Source organism: Camelus dromedarius, chromosome 18 (genome assembly GCF_036321535.1).
Source record: "Camelus dromedarius isolate mCamDro1 chromosome 18, mCamDro1.pat, whole genome shotgun sequence".
Taxonomy (NCBI): domain Eukaryota; kingdom Metazoa; phylum Chordata; class Mammalia; order Artiodactyla; family Camelidae; genus Camelus; species Camelus dromedarius.
Window position 1 is genome coordinate 29,251,171 of NC_087453.1, and position 18,073 is coordinate 29,269,243.

The window sequence follows — 18,073 nt, forward strand, 5'->3', positions numbered from 1 at the left end:
TGGGCTGAGATATAAGAAGAAATTGATAAAGCTATAGTTACTATGGAGAATTTGAATACATAAAAATCAAGAGATCAAGATAACTAAGGATTGCAGAGAGTTTGAATAACAAACCTTCCTTTTCAGCTCCACTTGATGTAGGTAGGTAGGTAGATAGAGTCAAATATGGAAAAGACTCTGTTTTCAAACACAGACATTCTCAGAAATTGGCCATAGGTTAGGGTGTAAAGGAAATCTCACCAAATTTCAAAAATCAAAAACTGTATGGGCCACCTTAGCAGACCATAATGAAAATACAGTTAGAAATTACCAAAAAAAAAAAAAAAAAAAAAAACCTTCTTATTTAAATTTCACAGTCATATTCTCAAATAACTCTTGAGTTATAGAAGAAATTAAAACAAACTTTAAACTATTTAGAAGGAAATAACAAAGACCATTCTACATACAGAGGACAATTTATAGCAATAAGTAGTACACTGTACCAAGAACAAGAAAAAAATGTAAAATGAATCTTTTGCCAATTCAAGAAGATATGAAAAGGACAACACGGTAGCACATCATAGGAAGAAAAGAGAAATAAAATAAGAATAAAGGTAAGGAGAAAAGAACTGGATATTAAAAACATAGGTAGAGATGATAAATGATATCAAAAGCTGGGATTTACTTGAGATGTACCTATCAGACCACTCTATTATTTTCCAGTTCTAAACTAAATGAAACTAAAAATAAAATGAAACTAAATGAAATGAAATGAAACTAAAAATAAAAGTTTCCAGTTTTTAATTAAAAGGTAAAATATCCACACAACTTACTTTGAGAATATGCTTTGAAAATATATTTTTTAAAATGACCCAAATTCCTGATATGAAATTTATCCGTGTGTCAGTAGAGAGTTACCTCTAAGCTTATTTTCTAATCTACAAAGTGGGGATAGTAATAGTATGCATATCATGTGTCATTTAAGGTTTATATTAGATGTTATGTGAAAAACATTTAAAACAGTGCCCTGAAAAGAATAGCCCACAATAAATGTTAGTGTGATTTTATCAATAATTAAGGAGGGTTGTCACAGTTAGTTTATAAAATCCCTGTGTTCTTCTTTGGGCTTTGCTGACCATAGTGAGTCATTAATAAACTTCTGTTGAATTTGAAAGCATATCTCTACCAGAAAGCAGACAAAGGTCTACAGCAGAAGAGAGATTTGTCCTACAGAGGCTTTGCTCAAATGATTGCAATGTGGGGACACAAAGATGCAGGTTTCAATGTTCTATAATAATTCAGCTGATAAGTACTGATGTTTATAGGTTTGTTGGTTTATTAATAAAAGTGTGAAACATGGAGAGAAATAGATGTTAGCTCAGGGCGTACTCTCCTTACATTTTTCCATGACATCCCTGCCCTATGACACTCACACTAATAGCCAATGTCCCCAGCATAATAGCCACCATGTCTCTGTCAACCTAGTGCATCAAAACCACACACCCAAATATCCATACTCATCAAGTCTTCCTGAGTCCTAGCCCCATATTTGAGTCCAGACTCTGCATTGAGAAAGCAGTCTTAGCCTAATTCGTGTAAATAACTAAGTCCCTTGATGACGGAGGAAGGGTTTTCTCTGGGGCCCATCGGCCCCGTGTCCAGTGTGGGTCTCACATAGACTTGGATGCAGAATAAGAATGACAAGCTTTACAAATTACACTTGACATTAAGGGATAACCAGCCCACTTTGTACCACATATCTCAACAGTGACAGACCCTCAAATACAAACCGCCCAGTTTCTATCTCTGACGCAAACTGCCTGGTGTTGATGTGGATGCTGGGAACCTTGATCTGCAGCTGATCATGAAAATGAGGAATCTTTATGGGGGCTATAAGGGCATCCCAGAGCCTTGCGATTAATCACATGGATTAAATCAGATTTGCAACCCTAAAACTCTGTCAATCAAAAGCAAATTCACTTTTATGCTTTACTCCATGCATCATTTCTTGCTTTAAAATATGGTCCAGGAAACACAAAATATGGTCACAGGAAGCACCAGGCAACAGGAATTCTACAGACAAATACAGACAATTACAGAAAGGAAAACATTATCCACCTTGTATCTCTCTATAGCAAATCCACAGTGCCCTGTGGACAGGAAGTGCTTTAAGGGTTTCTGATTAACTTTATTTAGTCCAGGGATCAGCAACAATTTTCTGTATAGGACCAGAGAGTAAATATTTTCAGCTTTGAGAGCATGTGGTCTCTGGCTCTGCTGTTGTAACCTGAAAGGGCCCCATCTCAAACCAATTGATTCAGAATCTCTGAGGGTGGGACCTAGCAATCTGTTTCAGCAAGGTTTCTGATGCCCACTGAAGTTTTAGAAGCACTGCCCTGGACCACACCTGGAAAACTGCTGTCTTGGAAACATCAAATGCCACCTGGGGGTGTCAGAACAGTTCATTCATTCATTCAACAAGTCAAGGTAAACTGAACTCCTACTAGGGGCCAGGCCCTTCGCTAAACACTGGTGATTTGAGATAATTAAAGGGATACTGTTGGGGCCTTAATGGACTGGGGAAAAGCCTTCCATCAGAGCCCCAGGGAATAGTTTCGTGTGGTTCTGCTTCTAATTTTGTCACTTACTAAGCAGGCTTTGCTGGCTGAGGCCACACGCCTAGCTCGGGCAACACACAGGATGGAGGTTACGTGCTAATACGAGTGAAGTGTTGTATGACACTTAGATAATAAATTCCATTTACTGATGAATTAACATCCTTTCAGCTACTGAAATTACTGCTAATCAGCATCCTTATTCTGGTGCTGTCTCTTCGGATGCTAATACGCACGGGTTTTGGGTTTGTAGGGACGATTTATCTAATACTAGCAATAAACATCTGAACAGAGGATCTGGAGGGACATTCCATGCCTGCGCTCCCCCATTCTTATTAGGTGAGTGGCCATTGCTTTTTCAGCTTTGAAATGCCATGCACTAGAGAACTGTCAGATTCACTGGCCCTCCTCCCAACCACAGACATACCCACCACCCTTTAGAGCAGGACAAAGGTGTAGGAGGTCCTGGGAGGGGGGGAACCGTGAAAGTGATAAAAACAAGATGTGTGTCTACACATGGCTTCTCTGCCACTCTGCCAACTGTCCATCAGCCAGATCCTTATCGGTTATGGTCAGCTTGGAGCCGGGGGGGGGGGTGCCTACAGCTGTTCTTCAAGGGCTGAGAATAGCAACTTTGAGAGGAGATTGCCAAGGAAACATATAAGACCTGTGTGCATGTGCACATGTGTGTGTCCGTGTGTGTGTGCATGCGTGTGCGCATGTGTGCACGTGTGTGTGTGCGCATGTGTGCATGTGCATGCGTGTGTCTGTAACTGAGAGAGAGCACACCCATCAGCAAACAGATGTAGAGGAAGGGGAAGCAGCAACAGCGCTACAGGTATTTAAGCACACAGACCTCTGCCTTCCAATACACTGGCCTCTTTAAAAGGAAAGGTCAGTTGCTTGCTTAGACTGAAGAAAGAAGCTCCCTCAAGGAACCTAGCAGCAAAATGTGAAGATGGAGAACTGGGTGAGAAGGCGCTCTTGTTTGTCTCCACGTGGAAATCCTGTGAGAGGTGCTGCTTGGAGACCGGAGGCTCAGGCAGTCTGCTGGTTTCCCCAGTTTCCGGCTTCCATGGGTGCTCAGCACCACAGCAGCATACCTCCTGCCCAGCCACTGGTAAAGGAAAGCTAATTAGCAAATACTGGATTTGTTCCACTCTTAGCAAAGGGTACTAGCGTATCCTGAATGAGCAAAGCTTTCTGAATATTAAGCCCCTACCTCCTTACAAACAAGGTTGATCAGAACTTTCTCTAATATATTCCCCTCAACAAGCCAATGAAACTGGTATTATTTGCCCTGTTGAGAAAATTGGGGCTCAGAGACAGTGATAAACTTGCCCAGAGTCACCCAGCAACTGAGTGCCAGAGCCAACAGCCCAGCTCAGTCTTTTGGACATCAAAGCTCTGCCCACAATCTACTCAGGGTTTCCACGGGTCTGCCTTTTTATCCTGGATGGCAGATCCCAGACATTCAGAGGAAAACAGGAATCTTGTTTCTGCTAATTTTAAGGTTCAGGAGTGACTTGGCAGAAATTCCTTCCAATGCCTGTGTCTTAAATTCCTAATTTCTAAAATGGAAGTGGTGCCAATCCTGAGACAGGTGAGGCCGGATGTTGTGATGCTTTCAGCTGAATCTTTCAGTTTTGTGTGTGTGAAACGAGGTTACTCCCTTAAAAACTCCTTGATGAATTGAAGCCACCGTGTGAAGGCAGCTGATATTGAGGAGCGCATTTCACATTCTGGTCTGTTGGGGTGTGTAATAAGTACTTTGAAAAAATAAAATAAAATAAAGCAAAATAAAATAAAATAAAATAATAAAATAAAATAAAGGGACCTGTGTTTAAGTAAAATGCAAAGCATTTAAACTCTACATCATATCATGAGTACAGATTCTGACGGCCAGAATAGGTGTGTGAAAATTGTCAGGCTTACAGTACAATGCCCAGTCAGTTTTTTAAAAGACTGCCCATAAAACTAACCTTCCACAAGTTTACTACCTTTTATTTTAATACTATGAGTAGAGTGCAGCTCTGGGTATTTTTTTCCCTTTTTTACATGATTTCATATTTGATGTTTTGCCCAAGAATCATTGGGTAGAAAAAAACTGTGAAATCTATTAACAGCAAAGAAGTTTCACTGTAGGGTTCCTCCTAACTGGGAACTCTGGATAGTATGTTATGTCACAAGAGTGATAACGTGAAAGATTCTAATAATATACACTAAATTAAAATCCCAGAGGAATTCAACCTTAACTGCTGAGAAAGCAGAACAGAGCGGGCCTGGAAGAAAAGATCAGGGGTCCTTCTCCCCCAGGCTCACATCGAGGGCCTGCTTCTCTGGACTGTGGTTCCCTTGCCTCCCAATGAGTATGTTCCTGACCTTTTTCTTTTCCCTAATTTTGTTTCATTTGGAGATTTTGGGGGTGGGCAGGTAGCTAGGTTTATTTATTTATTTTAATGGAGGTGCTGGGGACTGAATCTAGGACCCTGCACATGCTAAGCACACACACTCTACCTCTGAGCTGTACCTTCACCTGGTTCTTGATCTTTTTAATGAAGAGTTTTCATTTTATTTTTGCACAAATTCCTTCTTACATAAATAATAATAGCAATAATTATAATCGAAATAATTAAACATAATTTTGCCTCAAAACCCTAAATCTAATCTCTCCCAGCTTCAATTTTTAATGGAAGGACAAACACAATTGTGTTTTTCAGCTAGGAAGTCATGCTCCCTTGCAATATGTCTATTCCACTTTTAAGCTTCTTCAGACCATTGTTAATTAGTCTAACACCAGCTGCTATAACAAAACAAAGCAAAACACTCACACTTTCAGTAGTGCACTACAGTGGAAGTGCATTGTTATCTCATATAAGGGTTCACGTCTTTCTGGTGAATCGTCAACTTTCCTCCATGCAGGAATTCAGCAGGCTCAGTTCCTGCTGTCTTATGGCCTTGCCATCCTCTAGGGCAGAGAAGGAATGCCTGCTTCTGAAATCCTTGACCTGGCAGAGAAACACACATCATTTCTGCTATAGCTCATGAGCCATCTCTAGCCACATGGCACCCCCTTTTTGCAATGACGACTAAAAATGGGCAGACATTTCCCAGGGATGATGCTCTACCATGGAAAAGTAAGGAAAAATTCCAGGGCACAGTTGTACATCTCAGCCACATGGGCCCATGCCTTCTACTACTGTGCTACACACAGAAAGGTTTTCATCATATCAAATACTTATCATCTGGAGCCCTTCCTCAGGCCTTTTACCTCCTTCCTTCTGAAGGGCCAGTCCTGGGGACATGATTTCCTCAGGGAGGCCTGCTGTGACCCCTGGGCACTCATGGTATGTCTCCTAATATAACTATTATCACACTGAGTAATCTAAAATTCTCTTCTTTCACTCCCGTCCTCCCAATTAGACTGCGCTTCTGTGATGGCAATGAATTTGCCTGTCGTGTTCAGCAGTATATCCTCCTAGTGCCTAACACTGTTCTGGCACATTACAGGTGCTCAATAAATATCTGAGAAGGAAGGAAGATAAGACAGGAGAAAGAAAGGAGTAAGGGAAGGAGGGAAGGGGCTGACTGACTCTGGAGGGAGCATAGTCTGGTTACCTGTAATTGTAATAATAATGTAATAAATGATAATAATAAAATGTAACAATAGGATTTCAAGAGAGGAGCCAAAAAAAAAAGTGCATTGGTCACATTTCAGGGCCAAGGGCCCATCCCTCTTTAGAAAAATTCCTGTGTACACCCACATAAGCCCTCTTGGCAACCTTAGATAACAACTGAAAGAGAGTAAAGATCTTCTGTCTTTTGCTTCTAAATGCCTCTAAATACAATGGAAAACTACTCAACAGCAGCAAGGAATGAATTATTAGTACAAACTACAACTTGAAAGAATCCCAAAGTGATTATGCTAAGGAAAGGAGCCCAGACAAAAAATAGTACATACTGTATCATTCCATTTATATAAAATTCTAGTAAATGCAAAATAATTTGTAGTGACATAATGCAGATAAGCAGTTGTCATGGCGCAGGGGTACAGTGAGATGGGGTGAATGGGTGGGTAGGTAGGATTATAAAAGGCATGAGGAAACTTTGTGGGGTGATGGATATGTTTATTTTCTTGAGGTCGTGGTTTCCTGGGTGTATACATATGTCAAACTTCTCAAATTGTATACTTCAAATATGTGGGATTTAGTGTATGTCAACTATACCTCAATAAAGCTGTTAAAAAAATAAAATTTAAATTTAAAAATATGAAGTTAAAAGTATTAATACAGAACCACATCCTTCCATCCCAACATTCCAAACTCTTGAGTTGTGTGTGTCTTAAAAAATACTTCATGGGTAGATAGGTGTCTATCTCCACTGTAAAGTAGGCAGATATGCATTCATGATGGCTTTTGGAGAAACAGCATAATTCTCTCGACTCCCGTCTGATTATGGCTTCCAGCTCAGAAGAGAACTGAGCTATAGAGACAGAGTGTGGACCATTTAGATCTTCCCCTATTTGGGCACAACTGCACGTACACATATAAGCTCTCACATGTTCAAATCTACTTCTTTCCAGGTTCTGTGATCAAACCCATCACTGACGCCCCAGCCCAGGCACCCAGCCACCCCCCACTGCTACCATGGCTGAAGACGCGGACATGCGCAATGAACTGGAGGAGATGCAGCGAAGGGCTGACCAGCTGGCTGACGAGGTGAGGTTGGAGACCTGGGAAGGGAGTGAAAGACGGGGAGCTGCGTGGTTTGTCGTATTCAAGTTGAGGTGGGAAAAAGGCTTTGCCATGTCTCAAAAAAAAGGAGAAGTATGACTTTGATTTCCTATACACCTAAAGCCTCTGCAGACCAGAATGAGTTGGTTATAAAACCCACGTGCAGATCAATGACTTAACCTAAACCCCCAACTTCTAGAAATCTACAGAAGTCAAGATCCTGTAAGAAAAGTAGTATCTTTGGGTGGCTTACAGCCAGTGTTGAGCTGGTTGTTACATTTTCTAGAATTTTGCAAGCTGGTATTGAAATTGAATTATATAAAATGACAATTAAATAGATCATATTAAAATCAAAGATAATAAATACTCAAATCTCGTCACATCCTAATGATTTTATTACTGTCTATGCTTTCAAAGTTTTTCACGCTTGTTTTGTCTGTTGTGTGGGGATACTGTACAACGACGCATTACTGTGACTCAAGTTCACCTTCAGGGACACTACAGTGTAGTTAGAAATCAGACAGAGAAAGAGTATTTATGCCATGAATCTTCAAACCCTACAAATCAGGGCCTGACTTATTGTTTTGTTGATCTTCTAGACTTAAGAAAGTAGAAAAATATTAATAACTCAGATTAGACTTCAAAGTATACACCTCTGCAGCCATTACACTGGATAACACAAAAAATTGAGAAAATCTTCCAGTATTTGAAAACTATGATTCTCTTCAGCAGAGAAGCCACTTGGCATCATCAACAAGTAAATAAAATTCCACATGTCTCCATTGTTTCACTTTCCTCTTACTCATTAACGTAACTAAACGTTATATAACATTATATAGCAATTAGTAGTGTAAATAACGTAATAACGTAAATAGCCTTCATGCGAGAACTACATTTGTTCCATGGGAGCTTAGCTGTGGACAAGAGTTCAACAAAAAACAAAAAAAGTTTTCTATAAGAATCTATTGAAATTTACAATAAAGAGTATTGTGTATCTTATTATTATTTGTCAATTTTGTGCTATTCATCCTTTATATCATTAAAATAAACATACACACACACACATATATATATTTTTTCTGGAGAGCCACTTGTTAAACATTTACCAACACACTACTGCTGACAACCATTTTATTTTAAAAGAAAGCAGCCTGCTGACAATTCTTCCAGGAAAGTCAACATTTTTCATATTCCTGCGAACTCTTGTCCAAAATAAGTTTGTCACTTAAAAGCACAGCTTTGAGAAATCACACTGGTTGCTGGATTCTAGTAATTTCAAAGAAACTAAGAAAAAGGTGACCACACCAATGCCCAAGGGACCAGTGCTGAGTTCACTTTCCATCTCATTTTTCCTTATCGGAGGATGAAGATAATTATTGTCACTGTCTCCTATAGGCTAGTTATTTCAAACACGCTTGATTTTCTTTCCACCCTAGGGCAACAACTTGATTTGTACTGATAAGAACTTCCAATTGTGTTTCTGGGAGCTTTATAAGAAACTCGATGTTAGATTCATCTCAATTCATGAAAAATTATGTTTGTCTTTAAAATTCAATATTCCTGGTCTGGGGAGGCCCAGTTGGTCCGCTGAGTATTTGAGATAATTTTGCATGCATCCTGCACATGCAAAATTATCTTTTCCAGATTACTCTACTTTTGATATCGAGATCAACTTCATGTGGTTTTGATTTTATGACAGTCAGCTGTAATGTAATTGCTTTAGGGAATCTTAACTATGCAGAAAGCCTCACAGGAAAGAGACTGAAAATGTGTTTCGGTTACAAACTTCAAAGAACATGTGATAGCGACCCGTTGTGTTTCCTAACTGAAGAAAGTTCTTCCAATTTTGCAAGACCTCTGGATCCTGCACTCATAATATTTATTTATTTATTTATCTTAGTCGCTGGAAAGCACCCGTCGTATGCTGCAACTAGTTGAAGAGGTAAGAAGTGACTGTATTTAAGATGAACTAATCCCCTTGGCTGACATATTCTTTGCCTGGACCCTACTGCATTTCCCTGGGTCATGGTCCCATTGTGAATGGAGCTACCAGAAAGCCACCTAATGAAGGAGATGCTGTATTTAAGTTGCCAGATAGCCATCAAAGTCTTCACTCTCCTTCCCAGCCCAGACTATCTTCAAAGTCTGGGAAGCAGAGGAGGATGGCCCTTCCAAGTAAATAAATGTTCCCAAGAAATCACAAAAGCAAATCAGAGTGATTTTTAATATACAAAAGAATTGTCTACATAAAATCCTCATTTGTTTATATGATTTTGATGCCTCTAACTTGCAGCTAAATCTTGGCATTCTGTTCAAACTTTAGCCACATGTGTCTTTGAAAAATATCTATCCATAGAGGTATAACGTTTTCAGAAATTGTTACATTTAGAATCAGGCACTAAAATTCATGAAATAATAGGAAAATTCTTTAGTAAAGGGAAACATCAAGTCTAGTCATGTAAATATAGAAGCTCTTTTATATTCCTGACTCTGGATTGAACATCCATTTGCAAGGCATGGTTAATGAATCCCCAAATATTTTTAAATGGGTAAAATAGGGCAAATAGCAATAATGGAATCAAAAGGGCATTTGCAATAAAGCTCACTCATTCCAATTTGGGAGAGCAGCAGTCAACCAGGAAGAATAAATGGATTAATTGAACTTGTCCGTTGGGAGAGATGAAGTGGAAACAGAATGGAATGAGCTATATTTATCTTTAAATGAATAAAACAAGCCTAATCGTCTTTATTCAGTGAAATGCTGTTTTAGCTACGCTTTGAAAATGCTTATCAATATATAAATTCATGTGTGGTTATCATCTTTAGAGATCTTGGGGCTTTTTGAGCAGAATGATTAAATGGGCCTCCTTTGCCTCGTGCTACTGTAAATTGCTTATGCAATGACATGAAAAGAGAAATAGATAAATTGTATAAGGCTAAAAGCAAGGGCAGTCACCTCCCACTGTGTAGAAGCCAACATTTCCCCTTATTTCTGCAGCTTCAGCTTCCCACCTAGGAATGAAATATGGCTAAATGCACCACAGGATGGGGAGGAGAAGGTGGCAACTATGAGCTCCAAGGAACCTGGGGAAGGGTGGAGGGGTGCACCGAACAAAATCTATCATCACAAAAACACGACAGTTTGAGCCTGCAGCATAGCACAAATTGACCCCCACAGGAAGGCAGTCCAGCAAGGGGCCCTTGGCAGCACAGGAAAGCAGCCTTTGCTCTCTTAATGAAGAGAAATGTTTTCTTTGTTCTATCCTGGCAACACCACTTATGCAGAAATACTTGGGGACCAAGAAGGAGGCAGATATTCTTAATCTAAAAGTGCCTGGTGAGGCTTTCCCAATAGATGTATTGCCCCTCAACCTATCATGAGAACAAGTGAAAGGAACAAATGTGAGTAATATTCCCATGTGAGCTCTCACGGTGACTGACCGAAAGGAGCCCAGCAGTCAGCTGATGCCACTATCTTGATAAGTCTTTATGACCTTGGTCTCTAAGCTTAAATTTCATTTTCATTTATGTGTGTATGTACACGTGAAGTAAAATTCTAAACCGTCAGAACTATCCATTTGCCCACCTGTGCAATGTTGAAACACTGCCTAGAATGCGGAAAGTGATGGAGAAAAAGCATCCAACGCACCTTTCCCAACAGGCCCCTCCGCCATCGGAATCTTCGAGCCAGGGACACTTCTTGCTGTGTCTTCTTAGACTTCAGGCAGTCCAATTTATTCTGGGGGAAAACATCTCAAAAGCTCTATTGATTGAAGTAGGATTCTCAAATCACACATTTTTTGTTTCCCCTAAAGTGTTTCCCGATCAAGCATGAAGTTGCATCGGAGTACAGGGGCTGAAACAGATGGAAGCTATCTCCTCCCTCTAATAAGTGAGAGGAGGCTCTTAGACTTTCCATCCTTAGGAAATTATGAGCAAGGCATTATCAGACTGGATTGATTGCTCTCACAGCCTCCTGGCTTATTTTATATTGATGGTCAAACACCCCTTATGTCTAGGGCATTGGCTGCCCAGATGATATTCTGCCTTTCAGTCAAGGAGGAAATTCTCTTTAAAGAGAATTGGCATTAAATATTCATCAAAGGCAGAAATCATTTGGAAAATCCTTGCATTGAAATGCCAGGATCCTTGCTCATGATCCCAAAGTGCATAATTTGAATTGAGCTGAATTCTTACTGAAATTCAGTCTCAAAGACAGGAAAGGTTGCTCAACTTGTGAAGTCTCCCTAAGGCAAACAGTCCCACTTTTAGTGGAATATAGAACTTTGTGCCATCCCTCGTGGACTTTAGGGTGTAACGGAGTAGTAGGCATAGAGGCTAGTTTTTTAATAGAAGTCATCGTCAGTGTTTCAAGGACGATGTAAATTTCCACAGAGGTCAGTGGAGAAAGTGCATAAAAACAATACTGTCCACAGGTAACAAGATTAGAAATCTCAAAGTACTTGGTTCCCAGCCTGGAGTTGGGAACTGACTCTTTTGATGCATGCATTTCAGCAAATATTTATGGAAGGCCCTCACCTTGGTGCATGGGGGTGGAAGATCAAAACTGATATCATGCAGGAAAACAGATGTGAAAAGAGGTCTCCAAATTCAAGGCCACCCCTGCCTCAGGAGTACAGAGGAGGAAACAGTGAATGCTGGATGGAGGGGCATGAATGTGTTCTCAAGGCGGGAATATTTGATTCCAGGCAAAAAGGTTAAATCTGCCAACACTCACTGCAGGAAGTGAAGTCTACCCGTTAATGCCCTGGGACCATGAAACTAAGCCAGGAAAAGCCATGCTATTGCAGGGCAGGCCGATTCAAAAGCCCCACACAGAGCTTTCATGGAGTGGGGGTTACTGAGGGCTCCCCAACATTTCATGGGTGTTTTAGCATCTTTTCTTTTCTTTCCAACTTATCTTTCAAAGACACTTTGATCACAAGAAGAAAATAAGAATCTAAAGATATTATCTTGGTTAGGCCACACTTTCCACTAAAAATAGAAAATTTCGGCTGGGCAGTTGTTTTCAGGTGGGCAGATGTGGGGGGTCTTTTGGGACTCTAGCAGTTAAGAGAGTGCCCGACTGCCCTAATTTTAGCTCAGATGTATTGGACTTAGGGGAAAAGTATTTCAGGGTGACAAAAGAAAGACTTTAAAATGTTCTATAAATATGGTCTTCATTCATCAGCAAGAAAAATAAAAAGAATTGAGAAATCAAAAGTAAAAAGAAAAAAATGAAAAAAATAATCCCTGATACCTCCCACTCTCCCTGTTCTTAGGCAAAATTTTCCCAGGAATCCCCAACAGGAACCAAGAATTGAGGGAAGGCAAAAATAGAACCATCTCCTCTGACTCCTAGCTATTAAAACATAATACTCGTTAAGGAACAAGAGAAAGTAACATTCTGCTTCACTCGAGGTATCGTCCCCATCCCTGATCTTCTCTCTTGCCCTCCAAGTTCCCCCAAAGGACAATCCAGTTGCTTCAATAAAAGCTGTCAGCAAAACAGTGGAGCTGCATATACAAGTTCTAACAATTTACAGAGAACCCAGTCTGTGCCAGGCACTGTGCTCAGAGCTGTCATAACCAAGCTCATGTTATCTAATTTAATCCCTGTAGTCGCCTTTTACTACTGCTTTGCTCGAGGAAATGGAAGTACACAGCAGTTAAGGAACTTGCTAGAGACACACAGCTGAAAATGACGGAGATGAAACTCAAACCCAAGTCTACCTGATTCCAGAGCATGAATTCCTACCCCCAGCACTGCCCTTCCACCAGCAACTCCCACAAAAAAAATTTTTGAGAATTTCACAAAAAATAAAAAGATCTAAGAAAACAAACACAGCAGCTCATTCTCAACTGATCGAGATTCCACACAAATTAAATTCTTTCTCTCTATTTTTGAATCACAGCCTCCCATGGAGTTGAACTTTTAGAAGCCTTTATGCTCGGTAACTCGTTTTATCTTTGTAAGTGCTGAGAAGTGAGGGAGATATTTCTGTCCCCATCTGATAGCTGGAAAAACTGAGACACAGAACAGGTGGCTTTAGAGCAATAGAATTTCAAAGATAAGTCTAGAATTCGGAATTACTGACTCCCAGATGCCAGCTCCACCCACCTGACCAAATGGTTTCTTCTTCTTTGGAGCACAGTTGAGAAGCCACGTGTTGGCCCTTACCTTAGTGCCTGGAGCAGAGTGGAGGCTTGATTGTCACTTAGTGAATAAATGAATACATAAGTGTGTGAGTGAATGAACCATCCAATCAACTATCCAATCTTATTTAGCATTTCTATCCTTATCTTAAACATGGGGAAACATTCTGAAAGCTCATGTGACTCTTCCACAACCTCATGACTAGTTGGTGGCTGAGCTAAGAACACAATCCAGCCTTCCTGACTCCCTGATCTATGCTTACTGCTTCTGTTCTCCCAAACTGGGGCCAACTCTTGATTGCTCTGTGAATCATTCCAGTGCTGAAACATTGAGCACCAGATTGAATGAATTGGAAATTATGCTTGCAGGGCTTCATATAAAATAAATGGGTATAGCAGAAAATGTAAACAGATAAGAGCTGGACTGATGAAATTAAAATCACTCACCTGTTTCCCATACACAATGGAATACTACTCAGCCATGAAAAAGAATGAAAATTTTGCCATTTGCAGCCACATGGATGGACTTGGAGGGCATTATGAGAAGTGAAATAAATCAGACAGAGAAAGACAAATACTATATGATATCACTTATATGTGGAGTCTAAAAAATACAACAAACTTGTTACTAAAACCAAAAGAGCAGTTTTATAGAGAACAAACTAGTTGTTACCAGTTGAGAGAGTGGAGGGGGAAGGGGCACTGTAAAGGGTAGAGAGGAAAAGGAGTTTTTTATGGGATTATATGAAATTGTGTGTGTGAAACTTTTGAAAATTGTAAAGCCCTTGTAGAATTTAAAGAATCTTTTATTCCATAAAGAAAAAAGTAAAATAGGCTTTTCTGTCCGAATGAAATAGTGAATTTTATAAAAGCTCACAGAAATCATTTTCAGTGTTTTATTTTATGTTTTAAAAGCACTATTGGAACTAAATTGTTAAAATACTGTTCAAAAAAAATTTTGTTGACCTCCACTAATGTCTCTCATTCTTTAACATAAGTCAGTGGAAAATAAATGGGGCCAGAGAGATGTCTTATTTTAGAATTTATTCTAGGGACCACCATGAGCTTTCCTTGAAAAACCAATTAATCCAAACTGTAAGCAATGCCATTTAATACTCATTAACAATCATCCTGTACTATGGAAGGTCTTAACTTAACTAGTTAGAATTCCTGGAAATGATGACCTCTAAGTGTCTGCAATGCAGATAGCTCCTCCTTTTCTCCCACCCACCAACTCCCACCCACCTCCACCAAATAGTTCAGGGATGTCTGGTTTATTTAGGTCATAAGGAGTGAGATACGGGGTGCCTTTTATAGACTTCTCTGGCACACAAAAGCTGCAGTAAATCTGGTGGATGAATTATTTTCTCACACTATATTATTGTGCAAAATTTTAGATTTCATTAGAAAAAGCCCTTATTTCTCATCTGTCAAGCCCTTTCTAAATCTGGCAGAACTTCTCTCCACAGAGAAAAAAATAGGAGGTTGAATTTCCTTTTGAGCTGTATTTCTCAGTGACCTTTGTGAAGAAGTAATCTTTTTTGATAAACCTAAAAATTTCACACCCCCCTCAAGATTCCTACACATCTTTCCAGTGGAGCATCTCTCCCCAGTTCACTGATGGGAATTTTCTGATATATCTTGCCAGAGAAGATTCAGCCTAGAAGATTTTAAAAGATTTGCTTTCTGTGGTTGGTGTTACAAAAACTAGGCATTTTTATTTTCTAGATATAAAATCCTAGTATAATATTAAGTATGAGTATTCCAATTGCATGAAAGCTCCATCCCCAGCCCCACCCCATGGAGACTGAGCTACACCCCCACTTCTATCCTGAGAATCACTGACGGAGCAATTCCACAGGTGACCCACTCCTCTGAGTCCCTCCCCAGCCCCTAATACTCTTCGCCATAGTTTCTCCCTCTTTTTCCTTTGGTCCTTCTTCATTTTCCATTTCTAGGGCTAATTGTCCCCTTACTGATTTCTCTTTCTCTCTTTTCCCTAACTCTTTTCCACTTTGCTACCATTATTGGAATGTAGAGTAAAGATGCTGGTATCAGGACTTTGGTTATGTTGGATGAACAAGGAGGTAAGTTCAGATTTCTTCAGTAAGAACAATTCCTCATCTGAATAAATTGCATTTAAAAAGTGATTTGTGCATACACAGGTGGTCATTGACATGTGTTACACACATATATGAGTGTGATAGCTCTAGAGTTTTCATCTTGCTTTTTTTCTCCTTTTTTCTATTGAAAAGATTGGTAGATGTAGGGAAATGCTGAGGTCTTCACGACTCAATAAGTGGTACTACTCTCCTTGTTATGTGTTGGGGGTAACAGAATTTGAAGGCAGAAGTCAGTTGCTTGGATTTTTTTAATGATAGTATTTTGGGCAGTTTGCGAATTCCCCCCTGATCCCCAATCTTTCCCATAAATTTGGTTTTCTTCTAATAATTCCCAGAAAGAATGAGAGAAGAGTATATCGTGTTGCCCATTTCTTTTGACCATCCTAATTCAGCACCCCGCAGCTTTGATTTCCAAGTCGTTATGGGAATTCCTTAAAGAGCTGGAAGCTGTGTTTAACAAGACATGAGTTGAGGAAGATCATTGGAAAATGGAAAGTTGAACAATTTAAAATATTTGAACTCTTTCTTTTAATTATGGAAATGCTAGAAGCAATGAAAATCAGAGGGCCAGCATTTTACTATAGCATCTCCATAGTCTGCAGTAGACTCTAGAAGTCAAATACCAAAATTTTTTTTTTACTTAGACACCTAGCCATACCGTGATGCTTTATTTAATTCCAGCCACAAGTTAGTTACCTGATTCCAATCTGAATTCTTATCATAACAGATTTGGCAGAAAATTTTTTCTCTTTATTTATATTTACTGAAGGCTTTAGAAAATCCTTAGCAATCATGAGAAACTTTTTAATGTCAAAGATAAAAATATAAAATTTATTTTTAACATGGGACACCATAGACAAACTCTAAGAATAAACCTCAAAAGCCAGGGGGCAGGAGGGGAGGGGAATTGCCTTACAGATAACAGATGTGAGGCATGTCTCTAAAATACAGAGACCCTGCTATATTATCAAAGAAAAGGACAACAACCTACAAGAAAAAATGGATGTAATATATAAATTACCAGCTTACAAACAGACATAAGAAACCGTGCTTCACCCAACAACAGTCTTTAGCAGATTGGCACAACTTGTTTTAATTGATAATAATCAATGCTGTGAATATGCTGGGAAGACAGAAACTCTCAATCTGCAGATGGGCCCTGTTGATTGATACAAATGTTTGAAGAGTAATTTGATAATATCTCCAAATTTTGAAGTGCACCTATTTGGACCAAGACATTCCACTCCTAGAATGAAGCAAAATATACATGCCTTACCTGTAAGAGTTCGTAAAACTGGAAACAACCTAAATGTCTGTCAGTGGGGAGACCAGCCAAATGGATTATGGTATGGCCATAAAAGAAATTCTTCTGCAACCATTACAATATATGAGATAAATCTTTATTAACTGACTTTTGAGGACTCAGGGCGGGGACAGGCAAGGACTGGAGGAAGGGGCGTTATTTGGGGTCCTCTGGGAAGCAAACGCAAAGCATCAATTAAAAGTGTGTGAGATGGTGCTGGGTTCAACCCTGGTACCTCCATTAAAATAAACCAATAAAGAAATAAACCTAATTACCTCCTCCTCCAAAAAAGATTAAATTAATTAAAAAAAATTTTTTAAAAGTGTGTGAGATTTATTAGGGAAGTGTCTGTGATGGGTCAAGGGAAGAGGGAGCAGGAGTAGGCAGGGAGAGCCTTCAGACTGTGATGCAGGTCCAACACTTGTAAGAGGAGACAGGGAGGAAAGTCCCAAACTGCAGGACTGCTCTGAGAAAGTCTCATGCAGGCTGATGGGCATCCCAGAAGCAAAGACAACCCAATGGAGCAGCCACATGGTAGGCAGGAATGCCTCAGCTCAGTAAGTTGTGCTCAGCCGTGGGCTAGAAGCATCCCAGGGAGGGCATGGCCTCCATGTAAATGCCCTGGTGAATCCCATGGGTGCAGCAGCTGGAGGTGTCACCTAACCACAGGGTCCCTCTTAAAGGGAGACCTGAGGGGCACTCACTCATGGCTGTGATGTAAGACTTTTGTTTCTACATCATTTATTTGTATTGAACTTTTTCAATATATATACACCAACCAAATAAAAAAAAAATCAAGAGAAATTTTTTTTTAAAAAAAACGATTGAGCATCAATCTCAACACTTTACATCCATATTTTAAAATACAAACTGTCAAAATGTATACAAAAGCAATGGAGTCTAGTGGAGTTGTATTTTGAAGGAATTACAGGAGCTTGTGGCAGTCTTCAGAACTCCTCACATGAATTTGCTAAAATTGTAAGACTTGCTGACTTGATCTGTATAAAAATGTCCCAGACTTTGAAATAAATCATTGCTTTTTTTTTTAATGTGTTTAATTAGGCAGTAGGTGCCCATATAGAAGACTGGTACCTCAGTTTCAGAGCTAAATTGATACATACACACTCAGATAATAATGAGTTCTGCCTTAATAACTCTTTTAGT

At 39.6% G+C, this 18,073-nt stretch overlaps 1 protein-coding gene across 2 annotated transcripts in view; it reads left to right on the top strand.

The window, feature by feature from the left end:
• The window catches only part of SNAP25 (synaptosome associated protein 25), a 75,396-nt gene that overhangs the window by 40,104 nt on the left and 17,219 nt on the right, over window positions 1-18,073 (top strand). For both annotated transcript variants that reach the window (XM_010994347.3, XM_010994356.3), the window contains exons 2-4: window positions 7,177-7,312; window positions 9,228-9,269; window positions 15,522-15,570. In XM_010994347.3, the coding sequence (XP_010992649.1) occupies window positions 7,241-7,312; window positions 9,228-9,269; window positions 15,522-15,570 (163 nt within the window). In that variant the 5' untranslated portion in view covers window positions 7,177-7,240. The remainder of the gene's footprint in view (window positions 1-7,176; window positions 7,313-9,227; window positions 9,270-15,521; window positions 15,571-18,073) is intronic.